This window comes from Meles meles, chromosome 8, assembly GCF_922984935.1.
Source record: "Meles meles chromosome 8, mMelMel3.1 paternal haplotype, whole genome shotgun sequence".
Lineage (NCBI taxonomy): Eukaryota > Metazoa > Chordata > Mammalia > Carnivora > Mustelidae > Meles > Meles meles.
Window position 1 is genome coordinate 99,180,508 of NC_060073.1, and position 23,144 is coordinate 99,203,651.

Here is a 23,144-nt window from a genome sequence, read left to right on the forward strand (position 1 = left end):
GAGGGAAGCAGGCTCCCTGCTGAGCAGAGAGCCCGATGCGGGACTCCATCCCAGGACCCTGAGATCATGACCTGAGCCGAAGGCAGAGGCTTAACCCACTGAGCCACCCAGACACCCCTTCCCCGGGCTTTTTAAAAGCTCCTCTCCCTCCCTTTTTGGAGCTTATTGGAGGTCTGTCCCTGGCACGCGCCCTCCTTCGCAAGAACACGGAGTGTGAGGTGGAGACAGGGGAGGTTGGGACACAAGATCCATTTCAGTGTGTGTCCCAGGCCAGTCCCCTCACTGAGCCCCAATCCTCATCACCCTCTGGTAGGTAGTGGGGCTCAGCACAAGCAGCAGAGAACGGATGGGACCCATCTGATGAGAACCCGCACTGAAGATTATATCCTAAGCAGATACCCCCTTCCGACCCGGGGATGTAGTGCTTTGAAACAGAAAATGCCTGGTTTGAAAGAGAGGAAAGAACAAGTCCAGCAATACACAGAGCTCTGTGTATTCAGAGGGAAGTTGGCAGGGTTGTGTTCGGGCAGAGAAACTCCAAGTGGTACAAAGGGACGTGCCCAGAGTGGAGAAATCATGCTAATTGTGTGCGCCGGAGCTGGAGAACGCCACCCAAAATGAAGAGAGAAAGGGGAGCCCCATCCAGAGCCTTCAGTGCCTTGAGCCTCACTCCTTTTGTCTACCTTCTTCTGATCCAGACAGGTAGGAGACCAGAAAAGTAAGAGAGGGTCTGGAGAGGGGGCCCGATACTTGCAAAAGGGAGGGAGGGAGACTGAAGTTCAGAATGCCTTTAAGGTGGGAGGAGGGGAGAGAGCTCAGCGATTGTGGGAAGCATCTCAGTCAATTCAGGCATTAGTGTTGAATGTATTTCTTCATTCTCTGCGCCTCCCGCCCGGCCCCTGCGCCCCTCCCCCAAAAGGCGGCATGACTTTGGAGCTCCCACGGCATTCAGTACATTAGACAGAGGGCAGTGGGCCATTTCTTATGGGATGTCTTGTTGGCGTGGGCTAGTCCGGCGTTCTTTCCAAGGGATCATGATGGGGCTTGGAGGGGTGGGGGAGATCTGGATTTTGTGCCTCCCCAGCCCCCACCCCAGCTGCCCTGAGTGTACAACAGCAAGGGAGATGAAATAAGTTTGGGAGATAATGAGACTTTTGGTTTTTGGCTTTTGGTTTTTGGTTTTTGGAAATCACACCAATCTATCCATAACTCACCCCGTGCCATAGACACCTACCTTCTGTACTGCCCCCTACCAACTCCTTAGAGAACCGATCTTACTTTAAATAGATGTGTTTCTGTGTATGTGTGTGTGCGGGCATGGGTGTATACACACACACACACACATTACTCCGGAGAGCTTGGCAATTCACAGTTTGCTGGGGAAACCGATGCAAAGATCATTCTCATAAAATGCAGAAACTCCTATGTGTCTGATACACAGAGGAGGCCTAGAATCAGAGAGAGGTCACCTACCCCATCCACAAAGCTGGTGCTCGTGGTGCGGGGTGGGGTGGGGTGGGGAGGCATATCTGGGCAGGAGTCCTGGGAATGTCTGCACTAAATGTTAAAGGATGAGAATACTAAATAGGTGTGGGAACGGGCATTATAGTTGGGGAAATAGGCAAAGGTCAATATTTTGAAATGGCATCACGCATTTGGGGGCAGCCCAGCCACTCAGCTTAGCTGGAGAGGAAAATGTGAATTTGGCAAGAGCCTTGTAAACCATACTAAGGAACCTGGGACATAATCTGTAAACAGTGAAGGGGGAGAGGGGGTTTTGGATGACTTGTGTTTTGGAGAGCTTGTTCTGCTGCAAGGCATTGGGGAAGAAGCTGGAGGCAAACAAGATAGGCAGGGAAGCTTGTATCCGTTTGCTAGGGCTGCTGTGACAAAGAACCCCACACTGGGTGGCTCAAACAGCAGAAATGTCTAGTCTCACAGTTCTACAGGCTAAAAGATTGAGGTCAAGGTCATATTCTCTTTAGGGTGCTAAGGAAGGATCTGTTCCAGGCCACTCTGCTGGCTTTAGTTAGTTCCTGGCCTGAGCAGCAGAACTTCTCTCTTCACAGGACATTCTCCCTATGCCTGTGTCTGCGTCCAATCTCCATTTTTTATCAGAACATGAGTCATACTAGATTAGGGGCCCATTTTCCTCCAGTATGACCTCATCTCAGCTTATTACATCTGCAATAACCCCATTGCCAAATAAGGTCCCATTTGAGGTACTGACCGTTAGGACTTCAACATATCAATATGGAGTTGCAGGGGGGCACAATGTAACCGATAATAAGGCTATTGTGATAGTTCAAGAGAGAAATAACATGAGCTGGAATTAAGATAAAAATAGGGGTGTGTGCCTGGGTGACTCAGTGGGTTAAAGCCTCTGTCTTCGGCTCAGGTCATAATCCCAGGTTCCTGAGATTGAGCCCCAAATCGGGCTCTCTGTTCAGCGGGGAGCCTGCTTCCCCCTCTCTCTCTACCTGCCTCAATGCCTACCTGTGATCTCTCTCTGTCAAACAAACAAACAAACAAACAAATAAATAAATAAATAGGGGGAACAGGGCATATGGAGACAATATTTTGGAGGAAAAGTCAGGACTTAGTGATTGACAGGAAGTGGGAGGATCCAGAGAGGGTGGTAGGATTTCTGTGTGAAACCTGAAGTGACCACTGGGACAGGGTTGGGGGTATGATCATGAGTACTGTCCGTACTTAGGTTGACATGCCCATGAGACATCTATGGGAAATTGTGAAATAGCCTAAAGTGAGGTGGGGGGGGCAGGGAGGTCATGAGGGAACTCTCAGCTTATAGGTGAAATCCAGAACAATGAGAATGGATAATATCACCTAGGAGGAGAAAATGGGCTGAACATGGAACACTGAGTAACCCCAAGATTTGTAGTGGAAGGTAGAGGGGGAAAAAGGCCCTCTGGGGAGGCCAAAAAGGAACAGTGAGAGAGAAAGAGGGGGAACTAGAAGACCGTGGTGTCCAAAAAGTTAGGGGAGTTGGGAATTTTTTAGAGAATGAGCATCAGATGTGTCAAAGAGTTCCAGTATATCAAGAACCAATTATAGCTCAACTGTTATTATTATATTACAACTAAAAGAGTTTGTTGGAGATGGCAATTCAGAGGTAAGTATTCGCTTTAGTGAGAGTGGTCTCAGTGGAAATTACAATGAGTGGAAGGAACCGCCAGAGCTGGAAATACGGGGGCAGTGAATCAAGAATACAAAGTACACAGGGAAATATACAAGTCACAGCTGCCCCAGAATTCTTTCAGGTCATCAAATGGTAAGGAAAAAAATTATAGAAAGACCTTGAGTATCAGTGTGACCAGGTAAAAACAAAAGGTGACCACGGATCTTCTGTGTGGGAAAATGTAAGCCAGTAAATAGAGCACAGCATATAAATTAGGCTGATGGGATATTAGTTATGACCGACAATGGGTAAGAGGTAAGTGCAGGCTTGGGCCATGGTATTGCTGAGAGAACAATAAAGAGCTAAGATTCCACAAGGAATTTCTGCCATGCTTACTATGTTAGGAAAATGCCATCTTCTGTGACAAATATGTTCTAAAATTTAAGTTCCATGTAATAGTACATATTACTGTGTAGTAGGACAATGCAGTTCCAGTCTAGTCCTGGGATGAGGAAGAGCTCTGCTCCGTGAAAGTTCTCAGGGACCAAGTTGATAAAGCTCTCTATTAATTTTGACATGTGTTTCCAGTAGTCACCCTCTCACCCTGAGATTTTTCTCCATTTCTTTCAGGTAAATAATTTAAAAAAACAAAAATGGAAAACCAACAGAAGAGAGGTTTTTCTAAACTATATAAGTGGTACCTATTAATTCCACTGGTTCTATTGGCTGGAAGTCGGTCACATGGCCATAGCTAACTGCAAAGAAGTCTGGGAAATGTAGTTTTTAAACATCCACACTTACAGGGGGCAAGAAACACTCAGTCTTTTTTTTTTTTTTTTTTTAAGATTTTATTTATTTGACAGAGAGTGACTCAGTGAGAGAGGAAACACAAGCAAGGGGAGCGGGAGAAGCAGGCTTCCTGCCAAGCAGGGAGCCCAATGTGGGCCTTGATCCCAGGACTCTGGGATCATGCATGACCTGAGCCAAAGGCAGATGCTTAATGACTGAAACACCCAGGGGCCCAACACTCAGTCCTTAATACTTTGTCCCTAACATGGACAAATGAGGCTTTCCTAAACTGATCACAGTCCAATTCAAGAAACATTCAAACAAGGTTTTTTCTAGAGGCTAGGATACTGACATACAGACATGAACATGGCATGCCATAGATCTAGATAATGTGATTGGCAAAATTTTACTCTCTGGGATCCTAGAACTATTCCATCCTCTAGGGACCCAAGAGGAAGAAGTCCCTTACCTGGCTTCTATCCTTTTAGCCCTAAGATTACCTCCACATTGTAGGTCCTATCTTTTTCTTCTAACAGAGTTATGCACAGAAATGCATTTAACATAAGGATACAGTTTAAAGTACCTTTAAAATGTGAATGAACCCATGAAACCAGCCTCCAAGATCAAGAAATAGAACATTTCAGCACTTCAGAAGCATGTGCATTCTATTTCAGTTACTTTTGCCCTCCCCCAGGTTTACGGTGGTATCCTAACTTCTATTACAGATTAATTTTGCATGTCTTTGAACTTTGTATAAATGGAATCACATGCATGCATTCTTTTGTATCTGGCTGCTTTTGCTGAACACCAAATCTATAAGATCCATTCGCATTGCTGTTGAAATTATTTGTTTGGTCTCAGTGCTTTATAGTATTCCATTGTACGAATATACCACAGTTTATTTATCTATTCAACTTTGATAGACGCTTTGGTTGTTTCTAGTTTGAGGCTCTATCAAGACAGTTAAGAAAAAAAAAAGACAGTTAAGATAGTCTAGTATGGGTCTTTTGGTGAACAGATGTACACATTTCTTTGGGGAAATGCTTAGGAGTCGAACTGGTGAGTTATATGTGTGTGTTTAGCTTTAGTAGATATGGTCAAACAATTTTCAAAACTGACTGGATCAATCCACATTCCCACCAGCGGCTCCAGACATGCTACATCTTCACCAGCAATTGTATCTTCTCTTTTTCATTGCAGTCATCCTAGTGAGTATGAGGTGGTATCAAATTATGGTTTAAAATTCCTTTTCCATTATTATTATTAATGAAGTTGTATCTTTTTCATATCATTATTAACCATTTGGTTATCCTTCTTTGTGAAGTACCTCTTCTAAGTCCTTTGCCCATTTTCTACTAAGTTTTCTGGATTTTAAAAAAAGTATTGATTTGTAGTTTAAGAAATATGCTTCGGATACAAGTCCTTTACAGGAAATATGCCTAGCAAATATCTCTCATCCTGCAGCTTGCCTTTAACTCTCTCTCTCTCTCTCTTTTTTTTTTTTTTTTTTTTGCCTTTCACTCTCTTAATGGTGTCTTCTGATGAGAGAATCTCTTAATTTTATTGTGTTCATGTATCACTTTCTTTTATGGGTACCACTCTTGTATCTTAAGAAATCTGTCTGCTCTCAAGGCACAGAGGTATTCTCCTATGTTTTCCTTTCTTTTTTTAATGTTGTTTTACCTTTCCCATTTAGATCCACAATCGACATAGAATTGATATTTGTATAGGGTGTGAGGTAAGGATCAAGATTCATTTCTTTCCTAGATGGCCTGGCACTATTTATTGCAGAAAGAATCCTTTCCCCCAGAGCGCTGAAGCATCACCTTTGTCATAAGTCAAGTGGTCACATAGTTTATTTTTAGACTCTCTGTTCTATTCCACTGATTTGTTTGTCTAGTCTTGTGCACTATCACAAGGTTAACCTCATAGGTTTAGGTTGGTATTGTATTAAGTTTATAAGTCAGTTTTGGAGAATTGACAGCTTAACAACAGTGCTTGTTCTGATCTAAACAGGGTAAATCTCTGTGTGCCATCTTAATACCTATTAGCTATATACACATTGCTGGACATCTATACACTTTAAAGTACAGATAGAAAGGTACAAAGACCTCTCTCTCTTCCTGGATCCCAAGGGCCTTCTTCACACTTACTGTTTCCTGGCTTTCTCCGGTGTTCCTGAATGACTGACACTTAAAATGTGTTCACACTCTTGTCGGCCCTGGGAGGTCTCAACAGCATACCAAGAGAAGAACCCAACACAGTAACCTCAACAAGTATGTAATCAGTAGGGCACCTATAGAACAGGGCAAATCAAGAAGGGGATTATTCTAAGAGCATTGATCACTAGGAAGAACATTAAAAACCAAAAGCAGAAAGCAAAGTGTTTTCTCTTTAGAAAACCATGCTATGTGCCATCCTTGGATTCTTCTTGTCTTCTCTCTTTTTTTTCTCCTTTTTAAAATTAACATATAATGTATTATTTTATTCAGAGGTGCAGGTCTGTGAATCATCTGTCTTACACAATTCACAGCACTCACCATAGCACATATCCCCCAGTGTCCATAACCCAGACACCCTATCCCCTCCACCCCCCAGGAACCCTCAGTTCGTCTCCTGAGATTAAGAGTCTCTTATGGTTTGTCTCCTTCCCCGGTCCCATCTTGTTTCATTCCCTGTCCCCCCGCCACGACCTGCATGCCTTGCCTCTTAAATTCCTCATATCGGAGAGATCATATGATAATTGTCTTTCTCTGATTGACTTATTTTGCTTAGCATAATACTCTGTAGTTCCATCCACATCATTGCAAATGGCATGATTTGGGAGGGTTTTGATGGCTGCATAGTATTCCGTTGTGTGTATATATATACCCTATCTTCTTTATCTGTTGATGGACATCTAGGTTCTTTCCATATTTTGGCTATTGAGGACATTGGTGCTATAAACATTTGCCACCTTTGGATTCTTGTATGCAGTTCTGCTCATTACACCTCAAAATAATAATAATAATAATAATAATAATAGAATTGGAGAAAGGCCAGAGAAGGGTATCTGTGATGGCCAGAGGGACTTCCTTGTGGTGACAAACCCAAACAAGACAAAAACCTATAAAGAAGAATATAACTTCAGCCCATGGTGCTAGTGAGTATGGATTAGGTGTATAAAGACCAAATCCTAGAATACCTGTTTGGTATCATCTCACTGACACTTTTAAAAGGAAAATTTCAGGCAAATACTGGTAAAAGGAAAACTGTGCCAAGCATAGAAAGCATAGAAAAATGAATAGATGATGGTTCCCTTAAAGGAAGATCCTTTAAGGGAACCCAAGGCCACTGGCATATACATTCTCATATTTTAAAGCTTAACATTCCTAGGTTGTCACTGCTGGACAAAACCCTCCTTCAGAGAGGCCACCTATCAGTATGGCACAGTTTAAGTTGACAGGTAAATCTTGCTGTGATGTCAATTTCCTTTTGTTCGGCCTCCAGTGGGAACAGAGACTTTCTACGTAATGATGCCTCAGAGACTCAAGGACCATGATTAAGTTAATCACTTCTCAAGGTTGAATAGCCCTAGCCCCTTTTATTTCCACTGTGGATCATAGTTGTTACAGCCATTTCCTCATTTCTGTGTCCTGCTTTGGCCCCTGTCCCAGTTCTCTGTGTCCCTTGAAAGTTGTAGAACCCTGAACTTAATACCAACTCTAATTTTGGCTAGAGTTTTTGGAAACAGTGTTTGCTCAGCAAAATACTCTCTTTGTTAACTTCTCGGAAAGACTGCTCCATTCATTTCTTAACATGTGTACATACATCCCTGCAACTCGTGGTCATACCCATGTTACTGCACATGAGAAGGGTGCCCACCTAGAGGAAGGTGAAGCCTAAGGCAATCCATATGCCGTAGCTTTTCCAATGTTTTTATGCAGAAGAATCAAAATTAAACTGACAAAAAGAGGGGTGCCTGGGTGGCTCAGTGGGTTAAAGCCTCTGCCTTCGGCTCGAGTCATGGTCCCAGGGTCCTGGGATTAAGCCCTGCATCAGGCTTTCTACTCAGCGGGGAGCCTGCTTCCCTCTCTCTTTGTCTGTCTCTCTGCCTACTTGTAATCTCTGTCTGTCAAATAAACAAATAAAATCTTAAAAAAAAATCCTTTAAAAAAAAACTGACAAAAAGAACTGACCTGAGTTGGGAAGACATCACAAAAGGACCATTAGGACCTTGTACAGGATAGGAGAGACAGGACACAGGGGAAGCTCAAGGGAGGGCCAGAGAAGAGCGAAGGTGGGGGGGGGGAATCCCTTCCACTTCTCCTTGGATCTGGGACTGTCACTTCCCAGCCTCCTGGATGGAGGAAATGAGAACCCTCAAAGTTTGATGCAGGACGGTTCTGCATATACAACCCTCATGCACGCACACCCCACTGCTTCCAACTGCGTCCTGAACAGAGGTTCCCCAACCATTTACTCGTCACCACCATGGCCTTTAATGAAACTCAATGACTTTTCCCAGGGCCACCTCAAGTCCCACATACCAAAGTCTATTTGCCTATTAAGGGAACTCTGAAAACTTGTTTTTCTAAATCAAGCCAAGCCTGGGACCTTGCAGTGGCTAGGGAGGAAATCCCACCTAAACAATCACAGAAACTGAGAGCTGGAAGAAATTTGAAGTATTATGTGATCAAAGGATTTCAGTCTGATATACAGAGCCAGAGAGATTCCTAGTAGTGTCCCAAATTATTGGGGAGGACAGGAGTCTGGTCCCCACCATCTCTTCTACCAAATCTTTGAGCCAGAACTAGATTTTGTTTTCATTTTTATACATGCTTTTATGGGAAAAAAAATCTTTTAATAAAAAATACTTGAAAATATTTGATTTTGTCCATCTACCTCCCCCAAATCAAGACTCCTCTTGATAACAAGCCTATGGGTCTCTGGGTGACTCAGTTGGTTAAGCAACTGACTCTTGGTTTCAGCTCGGGTCATGAGATCCAGCCCTGCACTGGTTCCATGCTCAGGGGGGAGTCTGCTTGAGATTCTCTACCTCTGCCCCTCCCTTGCTCCCTTGTGCGCTCTCTCTCTCTCATATAAATAAATGAGTCTTTTTTAAAAAAGGCATATCATAGTCATACCTATGGCAGCTTTAATCATTCAAATAGACTCTTCCATTCTTAAGGTTTTATGATTCTAACATACCTGGCAGGTAAGGGATCATGGAATGCCAGAGTTGAGAAGGCCCCTTGTGATCATCTGGGCCCACAACCTCCTTATACAGAGGAGGAAACTGAGGCACAAAGAAGTAAAAGAACAGCAATGGGCCTTTCCTCGACTCCTTCCAAAGGTGATGAGCTCACTCCTTAACAAAGAGCTTGTTCCAAAAATGGACTGAATAGGTTTATTACATTTGCTTTGATCTCCACAACTCACCTTTTAGTTTAATTCCCTCCTGGTTTGGACTGAGTCCTTTGAGCTCAAGGAGAAGAATAAAGAAGAGAAAGGTACAACTTAACTTCCCCAAATTTAAAAAATAGTAGCAGAGTGGGAGAGTGGGAGAAAGAGACGGGAACTTCAGAGGCAGGGACCATCAGAGAGAGCAGCTGAGGGTACAGAGGGACTGAGAACCTGACCTGTAAGTAAATGTCTGTTTAGCTAAACTCAGCCCTGCTCCCCACTGACGTCCTCTCCAAAAGACCTTCCTTTGGGAGGTCGTAATGTTCTACAAGGCCATGTTACACCAATGAATGGCATCAGTTCAGGCCCCAAACCCCCCTACAAGATTTCTGAAATATGAGATCCAACTCTAGATGGGGTAACCATTGGACACGATGGCAAAATCCCAGAATGGCAGGGCTGGAACAAATGGTTGTAACATCAAGCTTGCCACTTATTTTACCTAGCTGAGTCCCAAACAGAGAAGTGACTTCTCCTAGGTCCTAAGTCAACAATAAGGGCCCAAGTCTCTGGTGCTCACTCTTGTGTTCTCTCCACTACACGGCAGCAAGTGATGTATGTGTTGTGCTTTTCCATTGTGAACCTGTTGAGGCAGTTCTTGTTGTTGCTTGTATCCTGATTTTCTAAATGAGAAGAAAGAAGCCTGGAACGATGGCTTGCCACTGCCTGAAGGTGGTGGAGTCCAATCTTACAAGGACTTCTGATTCCAAACTCTTTGTTCTGCCCATCCCAAATCCCTGTTCTATAGGAGTTGCCTGTTGGGCTGGAGCCTGGGTGTATTTCCAAAACCAACTACTCAGCTGAAGAACTGTTTAGCCCTGGGCAGGCCTAGTAAAGTGTTCCTTGCCACTGGGGCAAGGAAAGAGGAGACCCTCGGTATGAATGAAGAAGGGCCTCTAAACTTCCCCTTTATTGGCACTGTCTTGTGACACACTCCCTTCCCTATGAATCTCTGATTCCACACTTCTCCATTCCCTACTTTCCCAATCCCCAATCAAGAAGCAAATCTGACAAACTCACCCTGAGGTCTATGTTTGTTTTGCTCATTGATACATCCGCAGGACATAGAACAGTACTTGGCACATGGGAAGTTCTCAATAAATGTTTCTGTGAATGGAGCACATAGTGTGTGGGTTAGTTGGAGGTCTTCCTCAAGAGAAAGGTGCTGGAGAAAACCACCAGAGGCAGAGGGCCGGCGAGAAGAAGGACTGAGGGCAGTGGGATGGCTGTGAGGGGAGATGGAGGATCAGAGGGGACCCAGAGCTATCGTGGGCGAGGAGATGGCATCAGGAGTAGGAAGGAAGGACTGAGGGTGTGAGGAGCCCAGAGGGTGAGGCATGAAGACAACTGAGGACATAAAGGATGGAGAGGGGTCGGGAGCCAAGGGTCTGATACTGCCTTCTCCCCATGGGTGTCCATCCACAGAGCCGCTGGAGGGGGTGAACATCACCAGCCCGGTGCGCCTGATCCATGGCACGGTGGGGAAGTCAGCCCTGCTCTCCGTGCAGTACAGCAGCACGAGCAGTGACAAGCCCGTAGTGAAGTGGCAGCTGAAGCGGGACAAGCCAGTAACCGTGGTACAGTCCATTGGCACAGAGGTCATTGGCACCTTACGGCCTGACTACCGAGACCGCATCCGCCTCTTCGAAAATGGCTCCCTGCTTCTCAGTGACCTGCAGCTGGCCGACGAGGGCACCTATGAGGTTGAGATCTCCATCACGGATGACACGTTCACCGGGGAGAAGACCATCAACCTCACTGTGGATGGTAACGTGCTCTGACAGGGATGGAGATGGGACTGGTCCTGAGATTCGGGCAGGGTTTGCCCAGTACACTAGCCAGATCCCGGACATACCAACACAGAAGCCACTTGGGAGCTGAGAGTGAGACAGTCGGGCATCAGAGTTTTTTGGCAGACAGGACACAGCTAATGCACACGGAGTGCTTACTGTGGGCCAGAAACTAGTCTAAGTGTTTTGCATATCTTGACTCATTTAATGTTGATAATGATGTAGGCATAGTTAATATAACTTCCCCCATTTTGTAGATACAGAAACTGAGGCACGAAGAGGTTGACTAACTTGCCCAAGGTCACACAGCTAGCATGTGATAGAGCCGATATTGGAACCCAGACGTTTGGAACCTAGGTTTAGCCCAACTGAAATATGTTCCAGACTGGGCCGGTTTCAAGACATCTTGAAAAGGCATTTGAGAAGAAGGAAGGGAAGGTCTGTGAGGGCAGGGACCGTGGCTGTCTTATTCAGCATTATACCCTCTGTGCTTAGTATGTGCTCAACAAATAATCGGTAAAGGAATGAATGAATGAATGAATGAATGAATGGGTGGATTATGGGGAAAGATTGGACTGATGATCCCTGAGGGGCCTCTCAGACCACAAATCGAGTTGCAACGTGTTGGAAGGCGGGGAGTTACAAAGCGGAGGGGAGATGCTGTTTGGCCCCAGCTCACAGGCTCCCCCACCCCTGGGACTCAGTGCCCATTTCCAGGCCACAGGTGTTGGTGGCGTCCACCACTGTGCTGGAGCTCAGCGAGGCCTTCACCATGAACTGCTCGCACGAGAATGGCACCAAGCCCAGCTACACCTGGCTGAAGGATGGCAAACCCCTCCTCAATGACTCGAGGATGCTCCTGTCCCCTGACCACAAGGTGCTCACCATCACCCGCGTGCTCATGGAGGACGATGACCTGTACAGCTGTGTGGTGGAGAACCCCATCAGCGAGGGCCGCAGCCTGCCCATCAAGATCACTGTGTACAGTGAGTGTCCTGTCTTCTGGCCCTCGGAACTCCAAATCCCGAGAGGCCGGCGCTGTGAGGGACTGAGGACAGCCCAGACAGAGGGCCCCTAGATGGGGAGAGAGAGGCAGGGATGGGCCAGCTCTCCAGGGAGGCCAGCAACCAGTGGGAACTGGGCTCAGCCGGCTCTGCTCTGCCGGCCATAGGCCAGCCATGCCACATGGGGATCCTTTTTGCTTCCTTCCTGCGCAGGAGCTTTCCTCACCAGACTTGTTCCCCTCTGAACTCTCTCCCACCTCTCGACCTCTCTCTCTCTCCCCAGGAAGAAGCTCCCTCTACATCATCTTGTCCACAGGAGGCATCTTCCTCCTTGTGACCTTGGTGACAGTCTGTGCCTGCTGGAAACCCTCCAAAAAGTCTGGGTAATTCTTCAAGTTCCACACCCTGAGCGCCCTAATCCTTCCATCCATCCCCACCCCACGCTCTAGGCTTCTCTCTTAGTCTCTTAAATGCCCAACCCCCAGGGCCCTGCACCTCTTCCCCGGAGATCCCTCTTAGCCTTGCACGTGCTGCGAATGGAACTACATTCTGGGCTCACAACCCCCAACAGTACCCCCCCAACAATGGTTTCCCTTAGGGCACCCTTTAAGGGCGGGGCATGGTGGTTGTGGTTAATGAACTGCGTTTTAAGTATGATTATCCGCAGTTTACAGATAATAACACTGAGACTCAGACAGGTTCAGGGACTTGCCCGCGATGCCAGCCACGGACTCGGGACCCAAACCTAGAGGCGACTCATTCCAAAGCTCACGGACTGTTGGCACTCCCGCCGCACCCAGCCCATCCTCCTGTTACAAGGCCTCTCTTATGGCCACCAGATTCCTCTTGTGACCCTGCACCTCAGACCCTCCCCTGCTCACACTCAACAGTTCGTTCAGAGGCTGCTGGGTTGATTTGCAGGAAGAAGAGGAAGCTGGAGAAGCAGAGCTCCCTGGAATATATGGACCAGAACGACGACCGTCTGAAACCAGAAGGTGAGCTCCCAGCCACCCACTCACCCATCCCATCGTCACTCAGATCAGTGGGCTGCTGGGAAAAGGCAGAAGTGGGCCGCAAGGAAGCCAGCTGTGCAGGGCCCCTTCCTCCACCAAGTGCACGAAGACTGCAGAGCAGGGAGCCGTGCAGCCAAGGTAGGACCCCAGGTATTCTGGATCCTTTGGTGGAGGTTGTGGCGGGGCCTTGACCGGCCCCTCGGGGAGCGAAGAGTGTAGGTGCTGGCTGGTGGAAAGGGTCCTGTACGGCGCCAGCCACCCCCACTCTTCGCTCTGCGCAGCGGATACCCTCCCCCGGGGCGGCGAGCAGGAGCGGAAGAACCCCATGGCTCTGTACATCCTGAAAGACAAGGTGAGCACACTTGGATTGGTGCCCCACAAACCCACAGTGAGCCCTACCGCGTTCCGGTGTGCCATAGCCGCGCGGAACCGCTTTCTCTTTATAGCACTCCGAGGAACCCTGGGAAATATTTGTGTCACCTGCCCTTTAGGGCTTAGAAAAATAAAGCTGACAGAGGTGAAATGACTTGCCCAGGATCAAACAAGTAAATACACATTAAGTGGCAAATCTAGATTTAAGGTCAAGGTCTCTGGATTCCAACTCTGGTGATTCCCTCACTGTTCTGCAACGGAGTCTGTCTCAGGCTGGGCCAGAAAAGTGGGAAGAGGAGACTAGGCACAGAGCACTCACGTTAATGCATGTCAGCATTTACCGAGCACCTTTTACCTGCCAGGCACCACGAAGGCTCTGTATGGCCAGAAAAACCAGACCTCTGTCGCCTTGCACGGGGTGGGAGGGTGGAGGGAACCCTGCTCCTTCAGTTCCATATGCCCAGGGCCCCCGACGGGGCGCTCACCCTGGCGGCGCTTGTCCTTGCAGGACTCCCCGGAGCCGGAGGAGAACCCCGCCCCGGAGCCTCGGAGCACCACTGAGCCTGGCCCGCCCGGCTACTCCGTGTCGCCGGGAGTACCCGGCCGCTCACCGGGGCTGCCCATCCGCTCGACCCGCCGTTACCCGCGCTCCCCGGTGCGCTCCCCCGCCACCGGCCGGACGCACACGTCGCCACCCCGGGCCCCGAGCTCGCCCGGCCGCTCGCGCAGCGCCTCGCGCACACTGCGGACTGCGGGCGTGCACCTGATCCGCGAGCAAGACGAGGCCAGCCCGGTGGAGATCAGCGCCTGAGCCTCCTCGGCACCCCCGGGGTGGGGGCACGCCCTGCAAAGAGGCGGGTGCCCAGGGAAAGCTGGGGAGGGGCGCGACCGCTGCCGCCAGGAGCCAGGGGAGGTCCCCGCCAGGACGCGGGGGTCTCGCGTGGGGGCCAGCCTAGGCATGGGGACGCAGTGGGGCAGCCAGGAGTGTCTCAAGTGGTGAAACCGGGTCGCGTTTGCTCCTGGTCCAACGGCTGTGTTCTCAGTGGGTATGGGCTGTGCCCTTTTAGGACCATATAGATTATTAAATTTCTGGCCCAATCCCCCAAGGGTCTTATGGAAACTAACATCAGTAACCTAACCCCCATGACTCTCCTGTGCCCTTCCTCCTACGGAGCTCTGTGCTCCTACCCACCTTCCTCCCCTCGGAGCAAACGCCTGTTCCCGGGACACTTTCTTGGCAAGCTCGGATTAGAGATGTCACTCACCCAGAAGGAACAGCTGTCCTAAACTTGCCGGTTAGTGGGTGCACGGAGGACAGTTATGAGCATCCGGGGAATTATTGTGAAGGCAGTGCCTTATTGCACCCTGCTTTGGGCATCTGGTACCTGGGTCATAACAGTTGGTGAGGCAGGAGTCAAATTCATTCCTTTGACCCCTGACCTGCGCCCTAGCAAGGGCAAAGGATTCAAGCCTCCCGTGCTTGGCCTCCTCCCAAAGCCTCTGTCAATGGCTACCAAGCATTCTTTCCTTCTCTATTCCTACAGAGAAAGAAGGAGGTTCTCACTCCCGTGACCCAGAAAGCTAGATTAAGTGAAGGAAAAAATTTTTTGAAACCCTCACGCCTATACCTTCTCCCTAGCTTCCTTACAAAACAAGCCTTTCAAACAATCAATATCCTTGGGAAAGGTCCCTGGGCTTCCTTTAGCTCTAGAGAATAAGGTTCCAGTCTACAGAATGATGGTAGGGAAGGGGAGGAGGAGGAGGCTTACTGCTGCCCGGGAATGGTAAGGAGACAAGCTCCAATGCTTGGCCTCCAGCTTCCCACCTGCCCTGTTCCAGGATACTTAGATCCCAGGAGATAGGACAAGGGCAGACTCCCTAATCACACAAGCATAGAATTACAGAGAGTTTAGGCCCCTGCGTCACCAAGCCATGCCCATGTCATTGCCTCTTGAACAGTTTGCAGGAGACACAGTAATCTACTGTGTGAGCAGTGAGGACAATTAAAAAGCTGTAAGAGAAGAGGGCCTCTCTGTTCTAACCTCCCGTCCCTGATGCCTGTAGGGGTCCTTGCATCCCTGGCCTCTCCCCAAATTCCAGAGCTCCAGCCCTGATTCTCCACCATCCTACAGAGAAACACCCCTGTCCCCCACCACTCCACACTGGAGCAAGTTTTGCTCCAGCCGCAAGGGCAACAACATTTCTAATTGGCCCCCTTCACCCTTACCTCAACAGCATGCCCCTCCCAGCTACCTGTCCCCGTGCACTTCTCCAGGCTCACCGAGCAGGTGCCTTTGCAGCTTTCCCTTCTTAGCCAGAACTGCTCCCCTAACTTTGGGTTCTTCATCCAGAATGAGATCCTGCCTGCAGGGGAAAGTTGCTCAGGCAGGTGGGAGATGCAGAGCTTGGAGAAGGTGTCCAGGCTGTTCTCCGATGGGAGGCAGGGTTGAAGTGAGCGGGAGAGGAGAGCATGCTGTACCCCATGGCCTGGGGCTGAATCCCTGAGGGGCAGCTTCCCAGGCTCAAGCCAAATCTGCCTTAAATCCGGGGGTGGGGAGGTAAGTAAGGAAGCGGTTTTGTTTTTGTTTTGTTTTGTTTTGATCTTCATCTTTGTATTACCAGCATCTAGCAGAGTGCCCAGCACATACTGGATGTTCAATAAACTTTTGATGAAATGAAAGGACAACTTTATTGCACTTAAGCAAGGAGAACAAAACAAGGAGCTTAAAAATGCTAGTCATTTCCCTTTTCCTTTTGCTTCTTGTCTTCTTTTATCATCCTTCACCCTCTTTGCAAATCCCAAGTTGTCCACTCCAAAATCAGCACTCACTCACCCATTCACTCATTCATTCATTCCGGTGCTCCCTCATTTATTCAACCAATGTGTTGATCTACCTTGGACTAGGCCCTTTGTGAGACACTGGGGAAACAGTGTAACTATGCCATGACCCTTAGCCAGAAGACAGTCCCATGGAGGAAGACAGGTGAGTAAGCAGGTTATTACAATACAGTGTGGAAAATGCCATGACTGAAGTCACTGGAGCAGGTCCTGAGAGCTTGTAAGAGCATCATCTAAACTAAATTAGGGGTTGCCGGCGAAAGTGTCTTGGAGAACAGGCTTGAATTTAGTCTTAGAGAGATTCATCAATCAGATGAGGAAACAGGATGAAAGGACACATATTCCAGGGGAAAGGAGCAGCCTGTATAAAAGCTTGCAAGTATAAGGTGAGTCTAGACTACTTAGCACTCATAAAATGTGGATTATCCAGGAGCAAATGTTTATTTTAGCATAGTAATGGAAGACTAGGCTTCGGTTAGTGGCAGGGTGGGGGAGCTGAGCCTGAGACTCCTGGATTACGTTGGTATCCCAGAAGGGAGTCCCAAGCTCCCAAAATAAAAATGCAAATCCTCCCTGGAAAAAGGCATCCCCTAAAATTTTCAAAGATTAAGATCAACCAGGTATGACCACGAAAGGCCGCTAAACATAGAAGGAAACAAATTACCATGAGTGAGAGTCAGCCGATAGAAGCAGCAGTAAATTTAGATCCCCAAACGCCCTGTGATAATGGAAATTATCACAATAGAATATAAAATAACTATGAAATGTTTGAAGAGATGAAAGACAAAATTGTAGAAATAAACCAGCAACAAGGGACTGTCGAAAGTGACCAAAGCGGAACAGGAACAAAATAGAACTATTACAAATAAAAATGGAACTTCCAGAAATAAAAAGGCAAATGAGAAAATTAAACAGCACATTAAGTAGAGTTGAAGAGAGTTAGTTCAATTGGAAGATGGGGCTGAAGAAATGTCTCCGAGCAAGGCACAGACCAAGAAGAAGATGAAAAATATGAAAAAAACGTGTAAAGGATAAGGCACGCAGAATGAACAGATCTAGCATGTATGTTATCAAAAGCTCAAAGGGGAGAATAGATACACGGAAGAGGGACAATATTTTAAGAGTAATGACTGAAGTTTTTGTAGAACTCATGATAAATGTAAATATACAGGTAAAGGAAGGTTATTAACACACACAACATAAATTTTAAAATTTCCACTTTTACGCAAAATATAGTAAAAGCAGAGTATACCAAAGACAAAGAGAAAATGTTAAAAAGCATCCAGAGAGAGAAAGAGGGGTCTGGCATGTTCACACAATAATAAAAATCACTAGAAAGTGGAGTGTATCTTTAAAATAATAGACACAAATAACTACTAACCCAGATTATTGTACCTGGCCAAGCAATCTTCTAAATATGGGGATAAAATAAAAGTATTATCCGATGAACAAAAACTACAGTTTACTATCAACACTATAAGAATTCCTAAAGGGCATATTTTGGGAAGAGGGAAAAGCAAGATTTGAGATACAAAAAAGAGCGGTGGGTAAACACGTAGGCAAATCTATAATAGTGCCTCATAAAATGATGGTAATAGTATCTAATTTGTACTTTCTAAAACCCAACAAAATAAAATACAGGAAGATGATAGCATATAAATTGGGAAGGATATTATCCGAATGAAACTATGGCAAGATTCTTGAATTCTTTGCAGAGGGGAGGTGGTTTAAGATAGTAACTTCAGATTTTATTAAATAATCAAGGGAACCTTACCAGGGTAAGCACTAAAAGAATAGAATGAGAGAATAGGTTTAAATCCCAAAACAATAAAAAGGGAAAAAAGAATAAAGAAACAAACACAAACTCAATTTTTTTAAGCCAAGAAAAAAGAAAAAACTAACACAGGAAAAGTGAAACCATTGAAAGTCAAAAATAAGATGGTAGAAGCAAGACAAAATTAAAAATAAATTGTAAATCGCCTAAATTCGTCAGTTAAAGTACTATCTGTTGGGTTATATTTTTGATAATCCAGCCATATGTTATTTAAATGAAATACAACCAATACAAAGATTTGCAAAAGTTGAGAATAAAGTAATGGAAAAAGGTATACCAGGCAAACAGCAAGCAAGAGGAAGCTGGGATAACTATTAACCATAACCACAAGACAAATGGACTTCGGGACAAGAAGCCTAATTAGTGAGATGATCTTACATCCTGTTTGCCCGAGACAGTCCTGGCTTACTCCTGTTATCCTAGCAACAACCAGTATGGCCTTTGACTCCCCAAAGTATCCCAATTAAATAGATTGCCTCTTTTAATATTAGGACTAAGTGAGGTGCCTTGAATTTGAGTGCAAATAATTTATTTCAGGAAACACCAGTAGAGTGTAAGGAAGTAGATCAGGAAAGCAATCAAAGTCAGTAAAGGATATGTTATGAAACCAGTTAAAACTGTGGGAAACTGGAGCTCAGTACTGTGGGGGACCCTGGGAGAGCAGTGTTGAAATCAGATTTTAGATCAACATATCTCGGGGTAATCCCAACTGAGAGACAAGGCAACTGGGGTATTGATCAGCCAGATCTCCATGCATTGTGAGCCTTAGCGCCTAGTGTTTCTAGCTTGCCCTGCATGTGTCCAGATTTGGTCCCCCAAACAGAAAGCAGCCCTCAGCTAGAGGTAACTTCTGAAGAATTGTACGTGGAATCTCAGTGGTGTCTGCTACAGAGAGTAACTACAATTATTAAAAGACTTATTTCACCAAAAAAATTAAAATTGAATTGTGTGTATCCAACTAACCTCAAAATATGTGAGATACATATATATGTTATCACACTTTTCTTATCCATCCAGGTTGTTTCTGTATCTTGGCTATTGTGAATAATGCTGCAGTGAACATAGGTTTCTTTTTCTTTTTTCAAGATTTTATTTATTTATTTGACAGACTGAGATCACAAGTGGGCAGATAAGCAGGCAGAGAGAGAGGAGGAAGCAGGCTCCCCGCTGAGCAGAGAGCCCCATGCAGGGCTCCATCCCAGGACCCTGAGATCATGACCTGAGGCTTTAATCCACTGAGTCACCCAGGTGCCCAGGATCGGAGGTATCTTAATGAGATCTGGATTTCAATTCCTTCAGATATATACCCATTCTAACTGATATGAGGTGGTATGTTATTGTGATTTTGATTTGCACTTCCCTGATAAACCATGGTTTATCCATTCACTTACTGAAGGACATCTGGGTTACTTCCAAGTTTTGACAATTAGGAATAAAGCTGCTGCAAGCATCTGTGTGCAGATTTTTGTGTGGACTTAAGTTTTCAACTCCTTTGGGTAAATACCAAGAATGCAAGAAAAATTTAAAAATAGAAAATTCACAGAATGCCTGGGTGGCTCAGGCAGTTAAGCCAACTATTAAGTCAACTATTGGTTTTGGCTCTCGTCGTGATCTCAGGGTCCTGAGGTCGAGGCCCATGAAGAACCCTTCATGGACTGGAGAAGAGACCCATGAAGAGACTCTCCAGTCAACAGGGAGTACGCTCCCCCCTCACTCTCCTTCTGCCCCTCCCTCTGCTCCTGCTCTTTCCCCCTCTCAAATAAATAAATACATCTTTAAAAAAATGGAAAATTCATAGATGTTATTCCTCACATTAACAGATTCAATAGATGCCAAGGAAATAGATGCCATTAACATCTCAATAGATGCCAAGGAAAACCTTGTAGAATTTAATGCTTAATCATGATCAAAAGCTCTTAACAAACTAGAAATAAAAGGACACTTTAAAAAAAAAGGACACTTTTGAAATCCGATTAATAGTGTCTACAAAACACCAACAGCAACCCTCATTCTTTGTTTTTTTTTAAAGATTTTATTTATTTATTTGACACAGAGAGAGAGATCACAAATAGGCGGAGAGGCAGGCAGAGAGAAAAGGGGAAGCAGGCTCCCCGCTGAGCAGAGAGGCACCCGGGTGCTCCAGCCCTCATTCTTAATGGGGAAACATTAGAAGAATTCCTTCTAAGTGAAGAAGGAAACAAAGAGACCCACGGTCACTCTCTCTAGTCAACACGATCCTGGCAACTCAGGAAAAAAGAAAAAAGTATAAAGAAGGGAAATAAAAAACCAAAAATTTCATATTTGGATTATATGCTTTCCTACATAGACAACTTGAAAGAACTGACAAACTACGAGACATAATGTCAAGGTATCTCAGTCTGAGTCACTTAAAAGAACAGTTGGGGCACCTGGGTGGCTCAGTGGGTTAAAGCCTCTGCCTTCAGCTCAGGTCATGATTCCAGGGTTCTGGGATCGAGCCCCACATCGGACTCTCCGCTCCAAGGAGAGCCTTCTTCCTCCTCTCTCTCCCTGCTTACCTCTCTGCCTACTTGTGATCTCTGTCTGTCAAATAAATGAATAAAATCTTGAAAAAAAAAAGAGGGCAGCTATTTGGCTATTTGGGGCACCTGGATGGCTCAGTCGTTTAGTGTCTGCCTTCAGCTCAGGTCATCATCCCAACCAGGGTCCTGGGATGGAGCCTCTCTTCAGGCTCCCTGCTCAGGGGGAAGCCTGCTTCTCCCTCTCCCACTCTCTCTGCTTGTATTCCCTCCTTCACTCTCTCTCTCTGTGTCAAATAAATAAATAAAATCTTAAAAAAAAAAAGAGCAGCTATTTTATTCAATCGTAATTCTTTGTGTCAGTCATTTGCATTGGACTTGCTGAGTGATTCACTTGCTGGTGCCATGAGTCACTTGTGTGACCACAGCATCTGCTATCCCCAGCTGGATCTGGGTGCCCAAGATGGCCTCACCCACATGTCTGCTGATTGATACGGGTGGTTGGCTAGTAGGTCTAGCTACAGAGAGTAACTACTCTCTGAGTATGTTACTCAGGTAACATAGTTCATCTCTACCGAGCTTCTTCATGTAGCAGCCTCGGAGCGGTGTTTCAAAAAGTCAAGAGCATGTACGCGACTAAGGAATCGTCGAATACTACATCAAAAACTGACGCTGGCTAACTGAACATTAAAAAAAAAAGTCAAGAGTAGAAGCTGCAAGCCCTCTAGAGGCTTAGATCTGAACGTTCCACACATCTCAACACTTCCACTGTATTCCGTTGGTCAAAGCAATTTACGAGGCCAGTTGAGCTTTTGGGGAAAAGATTCTACTTCTTCGGGGGAGGGGTGACAAGCATTGCTCAGGGATAAGTGTACAGGATGGTAGGGAGTACTGCAACTGTCCTTGTTTAACGAGTCAGCTAAAAACACATTTAACAAAATGTGGGCAGCAAAATCTAATACATTGTTGAAAGACGTGAAGGAGGGGTGCCTGTGTGGCTCAGTGGGTTAAGCCTTTGTCTTCGGCTCAGGTCATGATCTCGGGGTCCTGGGATCGAGCCCCACATCAGGCTCTCTGATCAGCAGGGAGCCTGCTTCTCACCCTCCCACGCTCTCTGCCTGCCTCTCTGCCTACTTGTGATCTCTGTCTGTAATAAATACATAAAATCTTGAAAGAAAGAAAGAAGGAAAGGGAAAGAAAGAAAGAAAGACAGGTGTGAAGGAACAGCAAAATAAAGGGAGAGGTATATGTGTTCATGAATAGGAAGACTTAATGTTACAAAATGTCAGTTCTTCCTATATATTCAATCGGGTCAACGAGGTCTGCAAGAAACTTGACAAGCTGAAGCCCTAAGTAGAGCCAAGACACTTCTGAAAAAGAAGGGGAGAATGACTCACCCTTCCAGGTTTCAAGATTTATTAGGTAGCTCTAGTAGTTGAGACAATGTTCACACAGGGATAGATAAATAGGCCAATGAAACAAGCTACATATGTATGGACATTTGGTGGGTAGCAAGGAATCACTGAAAGTCACTAAATAAGTAGTACTGAGAGTATTGTCGACTATCTGAAAATATATATGTATACACACACACGCACACATATACATAAGCCATATAAAATAATCAATTAGTGATAGGTCAAAGTCTTAAATGTGAGATTTTTGTACTTTCAGAAGAAAATATGGGAGACTGTCTTTTTGGCTTTAGTGTAAAGAGTTTTTCTCCAAAAATGGAAAGAATACACTAAGCATAAAAATAAATATATCTACAGTAAAATTAAGAACATCTGTTACACCATAAAGAAAGAGAAAATAGAAGGCCAAGCTTGTTTTTGCAACATCTCTAATCCACAGAGAATTATCTAGCTTATATAAAACTTCTGAAAGTTATTGAGAAAAAGACAAATAAGCAGTAAAAAAAATGAGCCAAAGATAGAAACAAATACTTCCCAGAAGAGAAAATGCAAATGGTGAGTAAACACTTGAAAACGTGGTCAGCTTTGGGGCGCCTGGGTGGCTCAGTGGGTTAAAGCCTCTGCCTTTCGCTCAGGTCATGATCCCAGGGTCCTGGGATCGAGCCCCCCATCGGGCTCTCTGCTTGGCAGGGAGCCTGCTTCCTCCTCTCTCTCTCTCTGCCTGCCTCTCTGCCTACTTGTGATCTCTGTCTGTCAAATAAATAAATAAAATCTTTAGAAAAAAAAAAGAAAAAGAAAAAGTGGTCAGCTTTATTATTTAATCAGGCAAATGCAAATTGGGACAATAATAAAATATTATTTTACATGCTAGGTTGTCAAAAATTAAGAGGTCTCCCAACTGTTCTGGGGATGTGGTTCAAGGACATTGGTACAACCAACTGATTTGGAAAACAATCGTTACCATCTGCAGTTGAATATTTGTAGGACCCAAGGCCCAGAAATCCTA

General features: G+C 45.7%; 1 protein-coding gene across 2 annotated transcripts; it reads left to right on the forward strand.

Moving 5' to 3' along the window:
* The first annotated feature begins 235 nt into the window (after positions 1 to 235).
* HEPACAM (hepatic and glial cell adhesion molecule) lies at positions 236 to 16,238 on the forward strand. 2 transcript variants are annotated; one of them, XM_046017893.1, is made up of 7 exons: positions 236 to 702; positions 10,799 to 11,140; positions 11,868 to 12,149; positions 12,451 to 12,550; positions 13,089 to 13,318; positions 13,462 to 13,532; positions 14,061 to 16,238. In XM_046017893.1, exons 1-7 carry the CDS (start codon positions 618 to 620, stop codon positions 14,361 to 14,363), a joined length of 1,413 nt encoding a protein of 470 aa, XP_045873849.1. In that variant the 5' UTR covers positions 236 to 617; the 3' UTR covers positions 14,364 to 16,238. The 2 variants fall into 2 exon arrangements, with proteins under 2 accessions (XP_045873849.1, XP_045873850.1); XM_046017894.1 differs by having other exon boundaries at positions 239 to 702; positions 13,089 to 13,162.
* The last annotated feature ends 6,906 nt before the right edge of the window (positions 16,239 to 23,144 follow it).

Bases quoted from the DNA above. Each gene is read 5' to 3' on its own strand.
- HEPACAM (XM_046017893.1), top strand. From the start codon at position 618: ATGAAGAGAGAAAGGGGAGCCCCATCCAGAGCCTTCAGTGCCTTGAGC. The intron at 11,141-11,867 runs GTAACGTGCTCT...CCTGGGACTCAG, and splicing joins CATCAACCTCACTGTGGATG to TGCCCATTTCCAGGCCACAG. The intron at 13,533-14,060 runs GTGAGCACACTT...TTGTCCTTGCAG, and splicing joins TGTACATCCTGAAAGACAAG to GACTCCCCGGAGCCGGAGGA.